The sequence below is a fragment of the Triplophysa rosa genome, linkage group LG24 (genome assembly GCF_024868665.1).
Source record: "Triplophysa rosa linkage group LG24, Trosa_1v2, whole genome shotgun sequence".
NCBI lineage: Eukaryota > Metazoa > Chordata > Actinopteri > Cypriniformes > Nemacheilidae > Triplophysa > Triplophysa rosa.
Window position 1 is genome coordinate 13,825,391 of NC_079913.1, and position 20,384 is coordinate 13,845,774.

Below are 20,384 nucleotides of genomic sequence, written 5' to 3' on the forward strand. Positions count from 1 at the left end.
GGTATTTAGGCTCGGTTTCACAGACAAGGTTTAAGACTAGTCCCAGACTAAAATGAATTTTGAGCTGTCTTAACTGAAATTTTTTAAATATATCAGTGCCATTGTTTTGTTTTAAGATGCACATCAGTAATGTTTTTTCTGTTGCATTTTAATGAAAGCAACTTAAATAGCCTAATTTAACTAAGGCATAATCCTGGCTAAGGCTAAGCCTTGTCTTTGAAACCGGGCCTTAGTCTTGTTTTATGTAAAATTATATAAGAATTATGTACGTTTATGGTAAAAACAGGCAATAAAATCTGCCAATGGGGTGAGATTTGTTGTCACTTAGCAAGAATGTCATTTTTTGCAGTGTAACGTTACCTACAGGTCTAATAATCATCTATCTGGATCGGAAACACATTTCTATAACCAAAAACGTTCATAAAAACGTCTCTGAAAAAAAAACTTTTATCTTGAGAACACAAATTACTGCATTATATGTACTAACGTTAACGTTACTCCTTAGCTAACCATAGCTAACATTACAGTAACGTTAGGCCTCCAGGTTTATCAGAAGAGTGCTAACAATTAGCTTTAAGACAAAGAGTGCTGCACACGACATGAAATAATAAAATAATCGTTTAAATGTGTTATAAAACGCTTACCTCATCCGGCGGTCGGTTGCTCTGACTGACATGGTGACGACGACTATAGTGAAGCAGGCGCTAAAGGCGCGTTGTTTTCCTCACAGTTTCAAAAGTATTGGCGCTTTATATGTAGCCTACATGTCATATATTTCCATCGGAGCGGAAGAAATTTCTTCACTGTCACTCACTCGCACGCTACTGCTCACGGCTGTTCTCAGAGATGTTTCCCGCGGTGCCTGCCTGGCTACCATAGGAATCCACTGGAGTTTGAAAACTCCCGCTCTGGCTCTGCTGCTCGCACTAGTACCGCCACTCACAGCCGTTAGGACGCAAGTGCGCCAAATTTAAATTTGCAGCCTCTGATTGGATGATGGGAGTCTTACACAACTAAAATATATATGCCCAAAAGGAGAGTTATAAATTTGATTGCAGATTAATTACAATATTGTTGTTTAAATTACAAATACTGCGGTACTGTAATATATTACAGAAATTATTACAAATTGTTAAAATACTGTATGTTGTATTAGCTATAGTGAATCGATAACCGTTGCACACGTAAATACTTTATTTTAATATTTAATATGTTAGGCAAAGTTTCAAAAACGTAATAGGATCTAGCAGTTTTACTACAGTTTACTATATTTAAGTTGTCAAAATGCAAAGTTGTATGTTGTTTAGGTGAGAACAAAAATAAATGTCAAAATAAATTACATTTGTGTCTGTAGAATTACCAGTTGACCTCTAAAATACCCTAAATATATAATGACCTTCAACTGCATTTAATTACAAAGCAGTTGCAATTTTACATTTTTTTTTACAGAGAAAATACGTAAATTTTTAATTCATTGCATTTTGGGAATTGTAAAAATACTATAAATTGCTTTTAAAAAAACATAATATTTCTGTAATTTAAAATTACAGGAAATTAACCATAATTTAATAAGTAGTATTTTTTAGTACAGCAAAAATCTGTAAAATAACAGGCATTAACTTTTTAATGGAAAAAAGGAAAATTTCTGTAAAATAATACAGACCATTACCTGTAAAATTACACTTTTTTTAACAGTGTAGGTTTAGAACATAATGATGTTGTCAATCCATGCCGCCCCAGTGTCAATTCTTCAGACATCCCTCCCCCTCCAATGTCCAACTGCTTTGCTCTTATTCTTTCTCTGTGCAGTTCTATTATGGGTGAGGGTTACATTTGGAGCTGGAGAGAAGCCTCGGGTTTGAGCCCGCTTCAAGTAAAGCAAGCCACATTTGTTTACCATGAACAGTTTTACCATGAAGTATTGAACTGGTATTTGGTATCAGAGGATACTCAAAGCAAAATGACTTCAATCAGATCGATGTGATCAGAGCATCCCTAGTTGTCAAATTAACACTCACAGTGTATACATAATCCACACTCTCAAAGTGTGGATTATATATACACTGTGAGAGTTCATTTGACCTTTTTTAACACTGCCGATTTTGCTGTGTAGGAACATATCCCGGTTAATTCACCAGAAAGTTAGTTCAAATCACGTTTGACATGTCCAGTGTCGACTCTAAACACTGACTCGTTCAGCAAATTGCCCAATCAATGAAATTGTCCTTCACATCCCACACTTTGTGGCTATTTGCTCATATTGCAGCATTTGAAGGAGTTGAGTTCTTCCAAAGCACCACTGCCTTTAAAATAAATATACAGTATTTGCAGTGTAGGTAATTTGTCTGCAGTCCAAAGAGATCTCTGACAGACTGCTAGAAGCACTGTATTACATACAAAGAAAAAAGAATGTCCTTGCAATCATGGGGGAAGAAAAAACACACTTCTAATTTGACCCTCTAATAAGTACTCATCAGTGTCTTCTTCTCATGTCCTGACCTTCTGTGACACCTATTACCACGAGCAAAATACCCCCCACCTCTGTCATTGTGCTATATTTCGTCTTGAATTCTCTCATCTTTTTTATTAATCCAAGTGGCCACTATATGAGATTATTAAAGGAGTAGGGACCCTTGTTGAGAATGACATTTTCATCAGACTTCAAACCTCAGGAATGGAGTGAGAAGGCATTAAAAGATAAAGCCACTGCACTTTTTAACATATACGCAAGGGAATACTGGAGGAGAACATGATAAAGGTTTTTCGATAGGCCTGGGATTTCAGATCCAGTGGATAATGTGATGGGTTCAATTTGCTAATGAAAGCAGAAACTGATGAAATATCTTAAAAGTGGTGCTATCTTCATGGACGTTTCCTACTTTTCTATTTTCATTCCAATTAAATATATGTTGGCTCATGCAATGAAGTTAAATGTTCACCGATTCACAGCTGAGACCTGTGACGTCACTGGCGGAACAGCTACATTTAATTCCCAGCCTATATATGCTCCAACCATTATGAGAGGACGTTGTTCTCCCCTTTCCCCAAATATGCCCATAAGAGGGTGAACTGGTGCCTCTACCAGCAGCATGCGAAGGTTTTGCCTACCTCTGTCATGAAATCATATTTATGTGTATAATGTTGCTATGATGGATGATTGTGTTGGGTCTGATTTTTATTTGAAACCACCAGAATTATTTGTATTTGCATTACACTATTTAGGAATTTTGAGCAAAAACATGCTGTTTTGGAGGACAGTCTCTTAATTCCAGACAGATGAAAGGTTTATTGTCAGTGTACAGGCAATAAGAACAAAACTGAGGTTTCAGTTATTTCCCCAATAATATTAAACCATTTTTTCTTTGTCTATTAGTCTCACATAGTAAGCTTTTTCTTTGAGAACCATTATTAATCTCGTAGTTTGCTTTGAGCACAAATGCTGTCTGTTTTGGAAATAATTAAACTTTGTCTCTGGTTTTAAAGCAGACCAAACTGTATGCTTTCACACTTTATCCTCTAATCAGCATTCTCTAAGCAATGTGTACTTTCTGCATACTGAGAGGACGTCTTGGTGGGGAAGCTTTGCTTTCTTTCTGTATTATAAATTCCACAGTGTAACAATTTCTTGTTTCTCCCGACCTTTTTATAGTTCTTGTACAATTCTGGGGTTGTCACAGTCCTGTTCTGTTCCCATGCCTGTTTCTCCTGTGTTTCCCCCAAGGACTCCATTTCCCATGAGCCTCCACGTTCCCTCACCAGTCCCTCGTTTGTAATCATGGCACCACCCGTAATCAGCCTCATCCCCGGACACTATAAATACTCAGCCTGTTCCCTTGTTTATTGTCTTGTCTACTGTTATGGTTACCTGTGTTGTTATCCTGGGTTTTTGCTGTTGTAATCTTGCGTGCCTCATTAAATATATTGCATGTGCTGGAAGATAACCTCGTCTGTGGGTTCCCTGGCAGTGTGCGAAGTATAGTGGGAATATTTATTTTTATGTAGCATCAGTGTTTTAGTGTATTTAGCTTAGGGCTGCACGACAATTTACCGCGATACCACTAAATCCTATTGTAATCGAGTTGGCTGCGATAAGCGATGTGTCGATATTTTTTAATGCGTAGCTTGTCCGTGAAGCACGTCTCTGGGATCAGTAGGAAATGCTGCTCGATCTAAAAGCAGTGCGAGTTTGCGTGGCTTATAACGTGCATTTGAAAAAGCAACACCCGTCAAACATGATCATTATAAATATACTTTATTATCATAAAAATACCTGATGAGGCTTGTGTAACATTGATGAAAAGATGTCTATAGGCATTTCCTAGGCTGCGTCCGAAATCGCATACTTCCATACTATATAGTAGGCGAAAATGAGTATGAGTCATAAATAGTATGTCCGAAACCTCAGTATGCAAAAAAACAGTAGGCGAGAAATATCCGGATGGTCTACTACTTCCGCCGAGATTTGTGATTGTGGATCGGATGGAAACTTATCTATCCCATGATGCCATGGGAGCTGACCGTAAAACTTTAAGGCGGACGTCCGTTTCTAATATAAGTGCCAATAAATTAATTTCTCGTGACTAAATTATGTTTTTAACAACTCTCATACGGGGCACATGACCATAAAACATGGCGGACGCAGTATGTCCGAAATGTATTCATACTACTCCCACTAATACTATATAGAACGTACTGTTTTGACGGCCAATAGGTAGGTACTTATTCAAATTCAGTACGGACTGTCACAGTATGCGATTTCGGACGCAGCCCTAGATTCTAGAACGTGTTATGGTCTTCTTCTGCAGTGCGTATTTGGAGTTTCCGCACGAGAGCGCCCTCTGGCTTTCGGATGCGGCAGCATTTTCCCGTACTTCACGCAAAAGCTGTGCATAAATCACGTGATATTTATCGTCGGTTTATCGTGACAGCCCTAGCTCAAGTAAATTTTGAGCTTATATCATTCATTTCGATATATCGGTGTATTGCAAATAAACAAAAACTGTACAATTTTCACAAATTTAAAAAATTGTTTTCCAATTGTGACTGCCAGAAATTCTAGAAATGTCTGTAGTACAGGGAAGGTGGGATGAAGCGATGATGGGTGACTATATCTGGAACTTAAACAATCAAATGCACACTTCTGATGTTTTGGACGACACATTTTTAGTTACTGTTATGTTAAACTGTTGTTTTGAGCACAGTGTTCTGCCAGTACCTTCTTATTTCTGTGTACGAGGAACAATAACGAAATGTATAATATGTGAAAATATATTTTTTGTGAGTACCGTCAATGGTAAAAAAAATATGGGATTTTCATATTCAACATGTTAAACTTCATAAAGAAAGAGTAAAAATGAAAGCGAAACACAACTTTTTTTAATTGTTTCATTGTGTTCTTTGTTTTTGAAATCAGGGTTTGACTGGTTAGCATTGTTCAGTTAAAGGAAATGCCAAAAATGAATAAATAACAACAACAGAGTGGCAGGATAGACATTACCACTAGGCCTATTTCACATTGGTTCATGAGACCATAAGGTGTGTTTGAGTGCAAGCTACGCTCCAGAGATCGATCAGCATATGACAAAGTATCATGAGGGCGACCTGACAGTAGCCTACTGCTTTCGAATCATTCTTGATACTTCGATAGATTGCTATGTCGATTGATCTGTGCAGCGCCGCATGAAGTCGAACACGCATATGATTTATACGGCAGTAAAAGAGAAACCGAGGATAATGTGGCACAATAAAGAGGGGCATTACACTCCTTAAATTTGTGAAATTCTCTGGATTTAAAGGAACATTTGCAATTATGTAAGTACACAACTGAACAAAATATATAACACGGTGGTGTTTGGACATTTCAATGCAAAACAGAGTGTGCTTTAAAAATGTCATGTTTTTATGATTTTTCCTTTTAGAAAAACAAAGGTAAACAAATGCAATAAACCAAAAGCCAAAATTTTCAGTTTATGAATGTTTTCTTGTTCCACTCTGTTGTGTAGAGGAAAACACTTTTGCCTGAGTTTTGCCCTCTCATTTAACCTTACATCCATTATGAAGTACTCAAGTGCTGATGTCATGGCCAAGCGCGTGTGTGTGTGTGCGTGCGTGTGTGTGTAATTTGCGTTCATGTTTGTATATCCCGGTGGGGACCTAAACCTGAACGCACACCAACACACGGGGACTCGTGTCACCGTGGGGACCAAAATTGAGGTCCCCAAGGGCAAAAAAGCTAATAAATTGTACAGAACAATATTTTTTTTAAATCTAAAATTGCAAAAAGTGTTCTATGATCTTTAGGTTTAGGGGTAGGGTTAGGGATAGGGGGTAGAATATACAGTTTATACTACTGTCCCCACGGAGATAGTAAACCAGACAAGTGCGTGTGTGTGTGTGTGTGTTGAATTGTATGTGTATGTTTTGTAATAGTATGAGGATGCTTAAATATACATTAACAGCTCCAAGACTGTAAAGTGTTGGTTAAGGGAAAAAAACAGATGAGATTATAGCATGATGGACCTGAGTTGATTGCATGACTGTTTTCTCATTGGCTGGCATGTCTAGTAATATACAAGCAAGCTATTCTAGCATTATGCTTGTAAAAAGCACCCAGTACATGATACGGCATCTCACAATACCTCAAACATTTCCTATGTGATGAATGACAAGCTATCTTTAATATTTTGACCCATTATTTATTAGTCTGCCCAACATTTAAGGGATAGTTCACCCAAAAATCCTAATTTCTTTACCATCATTTCATTCAAAACCTGTACATGACTCCTTCTGGAACACAAAAGACAATATTTAGAGAAATCTCAATGTTGTTTGGTTACCAACGTTCTTTAAAATATATTATGCATATATCACCAAATATGTTTTGTGTTAACTCTCCTTTTATGATAGTATCCTTTTAAGAACTATCCTTTCAAGGTAGCATAGTATAATGTGATCATCTAACAACTAAATGTTTATCGATGCACAATTAACTTATCTAACTATTTAAAAAAATAGCAGGCAGTATAGAATTTTCCTGTAGCTCTGTTGGTAGAGTATTGAATTAGCACTGCAAGAGTCATGGGTTTGATGCAGGGGACACACATACTGATGAAATGAAGAGTTTGGTTCCAAAATGAGATAGCTCCGTTTACATTTTTTTTAATCATGTTTTTTATTGTGTATCAATCAAACTGCAGTTGGTTTGTTTTGATTTAAGCCAATAACTAAATATTTAAGCCAATAACTTAAAAAATACAACTAACTAACACAATAAAACATGATAACAAAATAAAAAACATGATTTTTCAAAATAAAAAACAGGAGTTATCTCATTTTGGAACCAAACTTTTCAAATATATACCTTAGATGCAAGTCCCTTTTGGATAAATGTGTCCCCGTATGTAAATGTTTGTTTGAAAGTAGCTGATGTCCTTTGACAATTAAATCTGTTTCTTCATGTAACATGAATATTAATGTTTTTAATGTAAATAGGTATTTTCAACTGTTCCCTTCCCATTCTATTTGTAGGTATTATAGCGCCACTATTCTGCAGATGTCCGGAGTTCGAGATGACAAGTTGGCCATCTGGCTAGTGACTGTGACAGCGTTCACCAATTTCCTGTTTACCTTGCTGGGTGTTTGGTTGGTTGAGCGGGTGGGCAGACGCAGACTTACTTTGGGGAGCATCTTTGGTAAGATATTGACATACCCAAATAAACAAATATGATACATATGTTATAACTTAAGCTTTTCAGTGTTTTTCTGTACATATAGCTATATCAGAGGAGAGAGGGGCTGGTTGTCTGTTTTTACGGGTGACTTGGTATAGGTTTTTTTTTAAGTCAGTACTTGCGTAACTAACAGCCATTCCCCAAAATTAAAATTATTTTAAAGATAATTTAAATCATTGTTGCATAAAATTGATATTGTGGTTCATGATTGTATAAAACGCCAAGATATAAACTCATTGCCGCAAAATAATTTACTGTATTTACCACCTCTACCTGTCAATCAAAACCGTCCCCTGTAAACACAGTTCAGCCTTTCAGTTAAAATCTACTTGAATCTACACTTGAGAATAAACAAGTGTTTGTACATTGAAATACAGTTTCATGAGATATACTTCGCTGTGCGACAGTAAATGTGATACATGTGCACTTTTTTATGTATAGGCACTGTTTTGAGTCTTTGCGTCCTGGCTGTCGGTTTCCTCCTGTCAGCCCAGCATTCTCCACCTGTCACACAACATCTGACAGACCCCACAACCCCCAACTCTAGCTGCACAGCTCATCTGTGAGTATGCAGTAATGCACATTGTTATCTTCTAGAGCTAGTTCCCCGTGGCGAAATAAATAATTTATAATACAGCAAACAAAAAAGTGGTGACATGTGTATTGTTACTTGGTGACTTGTCAATAAGATTTTTATAAAAAGTAACTAGTCCCATTTTGTGCATATGCTACTCTTCTTATTTGATCAGTGCATGTAATTCCAAAGCAGAACATTTTTTGTAATCTTCCCTCAAAGAGTAATAACTGGGGTGAAAATAATGTTAACCAAAAGGTTCACATTTTACATGAACATTCTGTTTTACGGTAAGTAAAATGGGTTGCAAATGCAAATTCTAACTTAAAGGGATACTTCACCCCAAAATGAGAATTGTGTCCTCATTTACTCCTTCGAGTTGTTCAAAATGTTTATAAATTTCTTTGTTCTAATGAAAATGTTTATAAATTTCTTTGTTCTGATGAGAAATATATTTGGAAAAATGCTTATAACCAAACAGATCTCAACACCCATTGACTACCACAGTAGGAAAAAAACAATGGTTGTCAAAAGTGCCCCAGAACTGTTTGCTGTCCTACATTCTTCAAAATGTCTTCTTTTGTGTTCAATAGAACACAGCAAAATATAAAGTAATGTTTCCTACTATGGCAGTCAATGGGTGAGATCTGTTTGGTTATTCGCATTCTTCCAAATATCTTTCTCTGTATTCATCAGAACAAAGAAATGTATACACATTTGGAACAACTCGAAGGTGAGTAAATGGTGACAGAATTTTCATTTTTGGGTGAAGTATCCCTTTAAAGTAATGTTTGTCTGGATGGAATTGAGTCCACTAAGCACAATGTGTATAACCATATTCTTACTGTGAAATTATACAATGTCTAATGGGTTTTTTCTTGCCTTTAGACAACAAACAATACATCAGCCTCAAAGCACAATGAAAATCAATTTTATGTTTGGCTCTTCTGGTGTGTACTTTGCAATAATAACCGTGCGTGTTAGGGGGTCCAGGCTGCTCGCTGTTGCCTAATTTCACATAGTGTCTGAAGTGTCTCTAACCTTATAACAATGACCTCCCTTGTAGTCTGAAAGAGTGTGGCAGCTCCCTCCATCCTAATTTACTACCACAACCATCCTTTAGTTCACCCTGCACACAACGCAGAAACAAAACACATTTATTTTTCTGCTAATGGATGGGTAATGGCAGCACTGTCACAGTGACAACATACCGATTTCTCGAATGACCTGTCCTCAAGTTGTCTGTAATGGAATACTGTATAGTGATTAATTAACACACCGTCACCACAGTGAACTTGTCAAGATTGCTGGCGTGTTCTGTTAGCAAAATGTATATAATTTATTTTAGAGCATTTCATTTTTTCCCCTCAAATTCATTCTATAATAATATTTTGCTTTGAAAATTGAAAGACTTTTCAAAATCTGATACCATTTTCCATCCACTCTCTACCTATTGTTTATGTACAGTATTAAACATGTTGTACCAGCTACTGTACCTTTAGAACTTATTTTATTGTAACTGTGCACCGTACAAGTGCAGAGCCAGTGAAACCTAACTTCTAACCAAAAGTGCAAATAGCAATATGATGGTGTTTGTGTATACCAGAGTTATTATAGTTTTGATTTTAGTTTTATTCATATTTTAAATTAGCTTTTATTTTTAGATTTTTAGTTTCTGTGTTAATTTTACTTAATGTTTTATCCATTTTGGTATATGCTTTTGTCATTTTATGATTTATTGGTTTATTTTTAATGTTTTAATATAAGATTAATTCATTTTTATTTTTGTTTATTTTTATAATTTTACATGCTTTAAACTTACTTCAGTTTATTTTTGAGGCAACATTTCAAATTTTCAGTGAGTTAAGTTTTTCCAATAATTTTTAGGTCAATATTTGATTTGATTTCAATGAACGTTTTAAAAGTTTTCATTTGAGTAAACTAAAATAATATTTTTAGGAGGTAGACAATGCAGAGAACCAGCTTAATGCAAATGACTTTAAAAATGACTATGAAATTGTACCACATCTATATGTAAATGACCTCTGTTATATGACTGGCCAGTGCTACACAATGTTGTTCATTAGGACTGGCTAGGAATACTGAATAAGTGTTGCAAAGTCGATGGGCATCTTAATGAGGCTCTGGTATGGATGTTGAGGTATTTATTGAGCAGCTGGTTCAATAAATGGTCTGGAATTGACTGAGGTTGTGAACGTTAGATTATGTACATTATAATGTTTTAAGTTAAATTTAATGTCTGCCCAAGACTTGAAATTGAAACATTTTTGTCTGCATTTTTGGCAACTTGTGTTTCAGGTCATGTGAACCCTGTATGTTGGATTCTAGCTGTGGTTACTGTTATCAGGAAAACAACACTGCTGTGTTTGCCTCCTCCTGTGTACCAGTCAATCCGACCTCAACTGAGAGAGCAGCGTGGGGCAGGTGAGTCACCACTGATGCTAAAATCAGATTATTTAGGGGGTTTTATTAGTTTTACAGTACATTTCCAAATGCCTGGGTAAATTTGCATTTAATTACATTGAAATGTATAATACATGTGTAATAATCTCATTTTAAAATATCCTCTGGCTCATTTTTTGGGATAGTTTACCCAAAACATTGGTTACTTTATAAAACAACTGACTCACTTTTTATACACTAAGAGTGAACAGGGTGGACTCTGTCAATGATTTTGTTCTACAAAGGAAAGCAGACACAAGGAGATGCAAAATCTACAGTTTCTGTGTATGGACTAATATGGATGTGACGATTCCATTATGGATGTGACATGTGGAAAACTATGCTTTGAAAACAAACAAAAATGCTTCAAGGGTGCTGTGTGTAATATTTAAGAAGATCTACTGACAGAAATGCAGAATAATATACATAACTATGTCTTCAGAGGTGTATAAAGACCTTGCATAATGAAGCGTTGTGTTTTTATTACCTTAGAATGAGCTATTTCTATCTACTGTACATACACCGCGGGTCCCCTTACATGGATTTTGCCATGTTGTTTCTACGGTAGCCGTAAACGGACAAAATGCTTTACAGATCGCATTTGGTAAATGATAATGATAATAAAGGCGTTTTCTTTAGCCATCACCCAGAGCATTCTAGTGGCCACATGAAAATGTCCTAGCAACTAAACTTCACCCCTACTATTTTGTGTCTTTATTACGTCCAACAGGTGCTCTAACTCAACACATGCGGCGGATAGTGGCATATGGGCTTATAACTTTTGTCCGACCTCTTACTCGTGGGTTGTGCTACTGGGACTTGTGCTCTATATTGCATTCTTTGCCCCAGGTAAGATGGTCAAGTCACTGGCTCAAACTTTTTTATAAATGTCAAGTATTACGTCATTTTTCAGTTTAAAGGTTTTTGCCATAACGTTTTGTTGTCAAGTCTTAAAACAAATAAGGTCCAGTATCAGATACTAACCTACCAACAATGTTTTTGTAACCTCCTGACAGGAATGGGACCTATGCCCTGGACAGTTAATTCTGAAATTTACCCTCTGTGGGCCAGAAGCACAGGCAATGCTTGTTCAGCCGGGGTGAACTGGACCTTTAATGTACTGGTGTCTCTGACGTTCCTCCACATGGCCCAGTACCTGACTTACTACGGTAATGCTTTAATTAGTGCAGCGACATCAATCATGAACATGACCTTTATGTCAGCACTGATACCGTATTTGATATCACAACTTCAAGAGTGTGTACTATGCATGAAGGTGTTTTAGAACTAATTATGTCTCCATGGCTCAGTATTATTTTCCCCTTAAGGTCAACACAAAATCAAAATGCTGCCTTTTGGATTGGCCTATAAATTGATGTCATGGCTGAACCGCTCTATTGGATAATGTTAACACATAACCATAAACTATTTACATTTTTACATTAAGGCCCTACCTAAAGTGATAACCAAAAATAAAAATTCCGTCATCATTTAGTCAAGATTCACCCTCTTGTCTTTTCAAACATGTATGACTTTTTTTTCCGCAGAACACAAAAGAAGATATGAAAAAATTGAAAAGATATTGAAAAATGTTGTTAACTGGCCCCCATTCACTTGCATTGGTTTTGTGTCCATACAATATACGTGAATGGGGGCCAGTGCTGTTCGGTTACCAACTTTCTTTAAAATATCTTCTCTAGTTTTCTTTAAGGTCAGCTACTCACTTTTTTATGATTTAATGAACTCCCTGGAAAATCACATTTTGCCGTTTATTCTCATTAAATATCCTTTTACTTGGAAATAAAGGTTGTCACATTATTATATCTATATAATAACATCTCTTATAACTAAAATAGATTTTCAATACCATTTCGCATGTCGTAACACTTTTCTCTCTGTTGTTTTTCAGGCGCATTTTTCCTGTATTCAAGTTTGGCCCTGATTGGTTTGTTTTTTATTTACGGCTGTCTCCCCGAGACTAAGGGCCGACGGCTAGAGGAGATCGAGTCATTGTTTGAAAACCAGCTGTGCTCGTGCGGTATCTCAGATTCTGATGAAGATCGGCAGGTGGAATACATCAGGGTGAAAGGGTCAAACTACCACCTATCGGACAACGATGCATCAGATGTTGAATAACAGGCAGAAGGGGATGAGAAGTTATCGATTGAACAGCCTCACTTAACCCTGATGTCAAGTCCGCCCACTGTACTGGTCAGGTTGAGTCTCTCTCATCCAGACGTCCATCGCGATGGCAAGAACAGGGTTGCAGAGCACACATAAACAAATACACACAGTGCCAAGCCAGTTGTTATAATGTTGTCAGTGTTTTTGCGGTACTGGCACATTACTCTATAGTGTTAGATGAATACCCTCTGCTTATTCATGTAAAATGACATGTAAAAATATCAGTACTATGCTGAAGGGTATTGTTTGTTTAAGCATCAAAATGCTAATTTTATATTAAAAAAAATTGCATTCTTGATCCTATTGCTTAACACGTTATCCCCTGATCATCAACAACAACAATAAGATAATGGAAAAGGTCCTTACTAAAATATTTGCAAATATTGAAACTTTGAAAAATTGTAGCATACCACGTTGTTTATTTGCGATATGTGATCTGTATGATTCAAAGTCTTTTATTTTGTAATTTAAGACTTTTAACCTTTATTACTAGTTGGGCCTTCATAAGCAGTACAGTAGGATCAAAAATAATTTCCACTAAAAAGTCTTATGTAGCTTTCTGCAGTTTCCTGTGATAGTGTTGTGTGGCCTTACAGATAACTTGGTTCAGTTGGTTATTTTTTTGGACTAATTTTCAAGGTTTATGTTTATTATTTGTCTTTTGAATTTGTCTTCCTTATAGCCTAGTGTACAAAAGCCATCGCATTGGTCTTAACTGTTTTGTACTTTAACAAGTACTATAATATCCAATGTTCTGGTGTGCTACTATGTAAGTATCCAAATAGAGAAAAACGTAAATCTCTATGTTGTGGCTTTAGCTTTATCAAAACCAAGTTGATAGCTATTGTGCAACTGAAAACTTGTGGATTAAGGGTTTCAGTCTGTTCGGTGATACATAATTGTGCACATTAGGATTTGTGTATTGTGAGTTTTGTTGCGTTGTCATTTAATATTCTTTATTGAAAGACTTGTTAGAAAGAAGCACAAATTAACAATTATATCCGTTCAGATTTTAGAGAAATAATTCACCCAAAATGAAAATTCTGGCTATATCTACATACATTCGGGTCATTCTAAACCTGTAGAACTTTGTTTCATCGGTGGAATACAAAGGCAGGTGTTTTGTCTGAGCTGTTCTTAACAAAATGAATGGGTCAGTGATATTTTTTTCTGCCAAATCGGATCTTAAAAGAAGTTCATATCACTTACGAGATCCATGCAGTAGCTTTGTTTGACTATAACACATACTAAGAAAAAAAAACTAGGTTATGAGCGACGTGAAAATGTGTAAATGATAATAGAATTTTCTTGTTTTGTGGTGAAATATTCCTGGGATTAACCGAACCTCCAAAATAAAACGTTTTAGTTCAACTAGGTCAAAGAAAAGTGAATAAGTTCCTGATTGTCTTTGATGTAATTTTAAGGTTTATTAAACAGTTTCATGTGTAGCAGATGTATTTGATTTTTTGATTGTATTTGGAAGGTGGTCCAACATGGACAGCCCTTTGTCACTACCAACACATCTAATGTATTTTTGGTATTTGTATGTGCAAAAATTGAAATGCAGTGTTTTTACCATTGATACAACCTATTGAGGACAAATGTTGTGTTTGATTAATGTTGCTGTAAATGTTGGCTAGATTTATATTCTATAAAACTAAATATATAAACTTTGAAAACTTGAATATGTACTTGGAGATAATAATAAAGAAATACAAATACCTGACATTGTTTTCCTAAGATTCAGTTTTTAATCAACAGGCATTGAACAACGTGAACACAAAGAAGAAACAATAATCAGCTTTTAGTTCTTGTAGTCTAATTTCATTTTCCTCCTCCTTTTCTAAGTGTTTAATCCTTTTTTCATTTTGCTCTAATGTCAGAGTAATGTCAGCAATTTCTTTCTCAGTTTCCCCGGAGACACAATTCGCACCTTTCTCTGCTGTGAAGTTCTTCTTCACTTTCACAGATTCTCCTGCACGCCTGATGTCCTTGACAGGGTTTTGCATCACACTTTCCACCCGTTAGTCCTCACACCTCTCTATATTTACTCTGCATTCCATCAGCTGCCCTACTTTCAATTCTGGAGTAAACAAAGGATGTAAAAATGTTTCTGATCTTACACCAACGTATTTACATTTTAGAACCATAATATTACAAAAGCAATTCACAAAAAAAACCTGTCTGTATTTCCTACCCTTCATGTTGCAAAGCAAACTACAGTGACTAGGGCCCAAAATATATGACAGAAAATAAATGAATGTAATATATATATTAATATATAATAAAATACAATTATATCCGTATTAGAAATAGACTGAAATTCAAAAAAGCCCATTTTCCCTTTGACGTCGCAATTCTTTTCCTTGATTTTATGAGTGTGAGAAAATAATGACAGAATTTTCATCATTCTCAGAAACCAAATCTGGAAAATGTGTTTTGTAGGTTTCACATAGATTAGTTAGTGTATTTATACCTAAGCCTTTGCGTAAGGGACGTTTCAGTATTGGAGTTTTTTTCATGCTGGTCTGTCGGTGAGATTTGCGGGAAGATAACCCTTTTGGTAGTTTTGGATGTGTCTGGGCCTGCATTTTTGTAGCTGATGCACCTGCCGACACTTCATTAAAATGAACAGACTGCCGCCTAGTGGTGTGGACTCTGGTTGAGTTGATGGAGTTTGCATGAATAAGTGAGCACTGCACTGATACATCACAGCAGGAAATGTGGGAAAAATCTGCCGTTTGCGTCCCTGCATCCTGCATTATTGGGGCATTTTTCTCAGCATTCCCATCATGTGTTTGTTTTTTAATCTGCAGATGAGAAAGAAGAAATGTATCTTGTATTTCTCTCTAAAGCTTACTTTGCTCAAACTGTCTGAAACTTTTAATTTTACCTCATTTTGAAAACCCCAGTTGGATTTCACTTTTTGTTTGCAGGGTGGGGCTAGTGAGGGTGCTGATGTTGAATTGTTCACTGACAGGAAACAGTGATTTTTGATGAGTGCATCTTCAGTGTGTAATATTTGTTCATTTGAGCAGGCATATTCCTGCAACAAATGAAAGAATCTTAAAATAATGTTGTACTAAAGTCTGGCCATGTAGCCATTGAAATGTCTTTAAAAACAAATCTTAAAAGGGATAGTTCACCCAAAAATGAAAACTCTGTCATCATTTACTCACTCTCTTGTCATTTCAAACCTGTATGACTTTCTTACGCAGAATACAAAAGAAGATATTATTAAGAATTTTCAAAACAAAGGCAATGGTGGTACCCATTTACTTCTGTTGTATGTGCACAAAACCAATGAAAGTCAAATAGTCAATGGGTACCGCCGTTGTTCGGTTACAAACATTCTTCAAAATATCTTCTTTTGAGTTCTGCGGAAAAAAAGTCACTTACAAGTTTTAAATGACAAGAGGGTGAGTAAATGATGACAGAATTTTCATTTTTGGGTGAACTATTCGTTTTACATATCTCAGTGTTTCTTTTGACCAAAAGGAGGGAGTATATACCAATGCAGGAATGCATTGACGGCTCATGAGATGGAGAAAAAGGCGAGACATTTAAATCACACAGGAAAGCATGCTTTGTCACTCCAGCTGTACCCTGACAGTGTACAGAACTGTACCTTTAAACATTTTTGGATACATTTTGGTACATTTTTGTACACTTTTGTTAGGGTATAGCTGGAGTGACAAAGCATTTGTACCTTTATAGGTCCATTCCTGTACGCTGATTTTTCTGTGTGAAGGATATTTTATTGCATTAAAGCTTTTTTAGGCATTTAAAATTCTTCTAAGTATTTCATTTAAACCAAAAGATTTGTCCTGGGCACAATTACTTTTAGTTCCCACAGAGAACTAAATAAAACATTCATGTATCAAGAAGTTATTTTTGTTTCATTTGTTAAAAATGTTCCTTGTACAGTAATCACCAACAGGAATTATCAATGTACCCAAGTGCAACTTTTTAAGATTTAAAAGTATAATAAAATGTGTATAAATATATAGTAATAATATGAAATGTTTAATTTGATTGGGGAAAACGTATGATAGAATTATAATAAAAAATTATAATAAAATTGTTATAAATGTATAGTAATAATATGAAATATCTATTTTGATTGGGGAAATCGTTTAGATCCATTTCTGATGGTATTGCCAAGCAGAGACTCTTTTCTCAGTTTTTCTTACATTTAATATAGTTGACCTGTATATTGTTTTACAGTGGGTTATAATAAAAACGTCATAGTTCAAAATATTGATGCTCTGAGCATGTCATCAAAATATTGATGCTCTGAGCATGTCAAGAAATTATGCAACCTTCCAAACTAAATGTTCTTTATACCTGTGTTAGGAAGTGTCCATTTCGGTCCATGTTTTGTGATCCATCACTGTTTCTTGAAAGAAAACGATGACACAATCACTATATGATACAAACAATGTTTTTTAAAGAACATCTATTTACAATCAATCAAAACACTAACTTTATTCTCATGGAGGAAGAAAGTGACGTTTCCAAAAAGATGTTCTCAGTGTGAGGACTTTCTATAAGCAATAAAAGAGGAAAACTTAGTAAGGTTCATTAACTGAATGGATTGCTTGTGATGAGCCTTATCTCGACCTTTATGATCTCTGTTACTGAAATCGATAAACAGTGGCTCTTCCTGCTGTTCACTGCTCTTTAAAGGGCTGGTTGGATACAAAACCGAGTGTGCCGACTCATCTGCTGTGCCTGTGCTGTGACAGATGATAATTATATTGTTATACATGGGTCAGTAGTTCAAATATACAGAGACATCAACTGCCTATAGCATGCCTAATCTCTTTTATTGCTGGACATTGGAATATGATAATAACAGTTCACCCACTTTGGTAATGTGATTCCAAACTGAGTTTCAGCCACTGGGCTGCTCTGCAAGACATGTGCTTCCTTTGCTACATCTGTCCATGGATTAGCTGGTTTTATTCGCTGAGAGAATGGCACAAACTGAAAAAAAAAAACATTTCCAATCAGTGGTTTTAATAAAGTACAAAAAATCTGATTTGAGCAACCTAATATGTACAAATAACAGATATATCATGATCATCACGTGCATAGTTTACATTATCATAAGAAAATTTAAAAGGTGCATGTCATGCACAACTTGCTGCCATAATGCTAGGGTGTTGTGGACAGGGCTGGACTGGGATGTTAATTTGGCCATGGCATACATGTCCGATTCGCAATTGCATTCGCGTTCCATGCATACGCGCCCGATTCACGCTTCTAATCCGTCCATCTCTATGGCTCATGCGTCCGTTTTGGCCCAAAAAGTACATCGGCACACCAGGAAAATGCTCGGTATGCCCGATGGCCAATCCAGCCCTGGTTGTGGATGATGGACAGGGTGATGCTAATGCTTACTGACCTAAACTGTTTAAAATCTCTCTAAAATTGGTCCCTAAATATGGGCCTTTTTTCATTATAAATCTAGAGGATTCTAGTTTCAGGTATGATCATGTGGCACGTGTCTCCTTAACAAGCTTTATGATCCATTTCTCTGGCACAAATGGTGCAAAGGTGCCAATATTTTGTTTACTTTCAAAATATGTCACAAGTTAAATGCATTGTGAAAGCTGAGTTACACAGTGTACCTTGATACTGTCAGGGTCAGGGTTCTCCTGAGATGGCAAGGACGAAGACACATGTGATGCAGGTCTGGACTGAATACTAAATGGATCTGGCAGGGAGCTTACAGTGTTCAGGATGTGAGGTAGGTTTTCTGAGCCACTAATGTCAGAGAGGTTCGATTCAAGCAAGGGTGAAAGCTAAAACAATAAAGAGCAGAATAAAATGCTGTTTGGTTAAAGCATTGAAAAAGATGTAATGTAATAAAGGTCCGACACTACTCAACTAAATACATGTAATTTGTAGTATTGGCCATTTTTAGTCAAATTTACCGGCTTAAACTTGAATTCTTTAGCAATCTGATGTTTTCTGACTTTGAAACCAGGTGTATCAACATCTGAATCGGCACTGTCAAAACCAAGACCCATGATTTATGGTCCATAATGAACTTATTAGGAAGCATATGTCATACAGGTAGATGGAATAACATGCTTACGTAGCCATATACTGTGGCTGACTGGTGACCAGGTTCAGTTTTGAAGGAGAACATGGGCTCATTGGTAATTCTAAGGGCTCATTTAAAGTTTTCTTGGTCACTTTTGCATTAAACAAATTCATTTTAGGTTTGCCTGAAAGTCAAAGTATAACACATGACCTTCATTTTTATATAACGTTATTTTAAGGTTATTAAAAGATGAAATCATGCAGATAAAAGACAAACAATGTTCATACTGCTCTTTTATATTAACATGCATATAAATTAGTCACAGAATTTAATCCAGAAATCAACAGTGTCTACATTCTGAGGGAATCAGGTTCCGACCTTGCTTGTAAATTTAGAAATGTTTAAGTACCAGTGTGCGTTTTCTTTGATGCTATCTGATTGACAATGAATAATGTCAGCAGGTCCATATTTCCAGTATTGTTTCCATTTGGTGGGTCAACATTTTTGCAATTTGCCTTCATCCTTTGTTTTTGAAAAAACGCCTAGAATTTAAAAAGAGAAATCACACAGACATGCTCTCTGACAGAATAACATACTTGTACACGTAAACATAACCGTTACTCCAATCCAGGTTTATGCAACCAATACAGTTAAACTCATATTTACAAAATTTTGAAAGACTGAATACACTACCCTTTGTTTCATGGTGTCTTCTTTGTTCTTCATAAACCTGCTCCTGAAATGGGTTAGTTAAGACACATTTATAACAGACATACTTAGACCTAACTTGGGCTAACGTTAACGTTACTTCATTTTAACGATTTAAGTTAAATGTTTTTCATATCAACTTCTTTGGTTTACATTGTATAATAAAGTCTGTAAACAATGAGTTTTAAGTTATCTTGTAAGATACTTACCGCGATCCTCCGACCCAGTTCATGTTTTACAGTAAATTGAATAGTCTGAGGCGACTTAAATAAAAAAAACGACGTGCTTTCTTTCTCTATACAGAAACTAAATGACAGCGCCCATTTTTATTTTGTAAGGAGTACACCAGAAATATACGGGAAATAGGAATATTAACCAACAGTAATTACTACATATCAATACGTAAGTTATTAATACGTGTAGGCTACTAAAAGCAGCTAGGCTAATACATGCGGGCTAAAGTTTGCGCGAGGAAGAAATCAAACTTTTGACGGAAGCTTGTTGTAACGTCACAACCAATTGATTTAACTTGTTAAATAAAAAATAAGAATACGATGCCCAGAAGGAAAACTTCAGCACATTTTTTTCGTGGCCAAAAATAGCCAATTGTTTTATATTAAAATATATTTATCTATTAATTTTTTAATTGTGATCTGATCTGACCCTTTAA

At 35.9% G+C, this 20,384-nt stretch overlaps 2 protein-coding genes across 2 annotated transcripts in view; one reads left to right on the forward strand and one right to left on the reverse strand.

Moving 5' to 3' along the window:
* LOC130547607 (proton myo-inositol cotransporter) overlaps positions 1 to 14,655 on the forward strand; it is a 64,484-nt gene extending 49,829 nt beyond the window's left edge. Inside the window, exons 5-10 of the mRNA XM_057323669.1 lie at positions 7,528 to 7,691; positions 8,172 to 8,292; positions 10,624 to 10,749; positions 11,498 to 11,616; positions 11,784 to 11,936; positions 12,677 to 14,655. Of these exons, the coding sequence (XP_057179652.1) occupies positions 7,528 to 7,691; positions 8,172 to 8,292; positions 10,624 to 10,749; positions 11,498 to 11,616; positions 11,784 to 11,936; positions 12,677 to 12,903 (910 nt within the window). The 3' untranslated portion in view covers positions 12,904 to 14,655. The remainder of the gene's footprint in view (positions 1 to 7,527; positions 7,692 to 8,171; positions 8,293 to 10,623; positions 10,750 to 11,497; positions 11,617 to 11,783; positions 11,937 to 12,676) is intronic.
* A 117-nt stretch (positions 14,656 to 14,772) lies between these two features.
* Positions 14,773 to 19,928, reverse strand: LOC130547609 (uncharacterized). The gene is made up of 11 exons (XM_057323678.1): positions 19,416 to 19,928; positions 19,058 to 19,190; positions 18,894 to 18,969; positions 18,588 to 18,761; positions 17,822 to 17,940; positions 17,575 to 17,690; positions 17,438 to 17,498; positions 17,299 to 17,350; positions 15,845 to 15,997; positions 15,428 to 15,761; positions 14,773 to 15,034 (listed from the first exon to the last, which is right to left on the reverse strand). The coding sequence occupies exons 1-11, from the start codon at positions 19,525 to 19,527 to the stop codon at positions 14,976 to 14,978; spliced, it is 1,389 nt and encodes a 462-aa protein (XP_057179661.1). The 5' UTR covers positions 19,528 to 19,928; the 3' UTR covers positions 14,773 to 14,975.
* Positions 19,929 to 20,384: the final 456 nt, after the last annotated feature.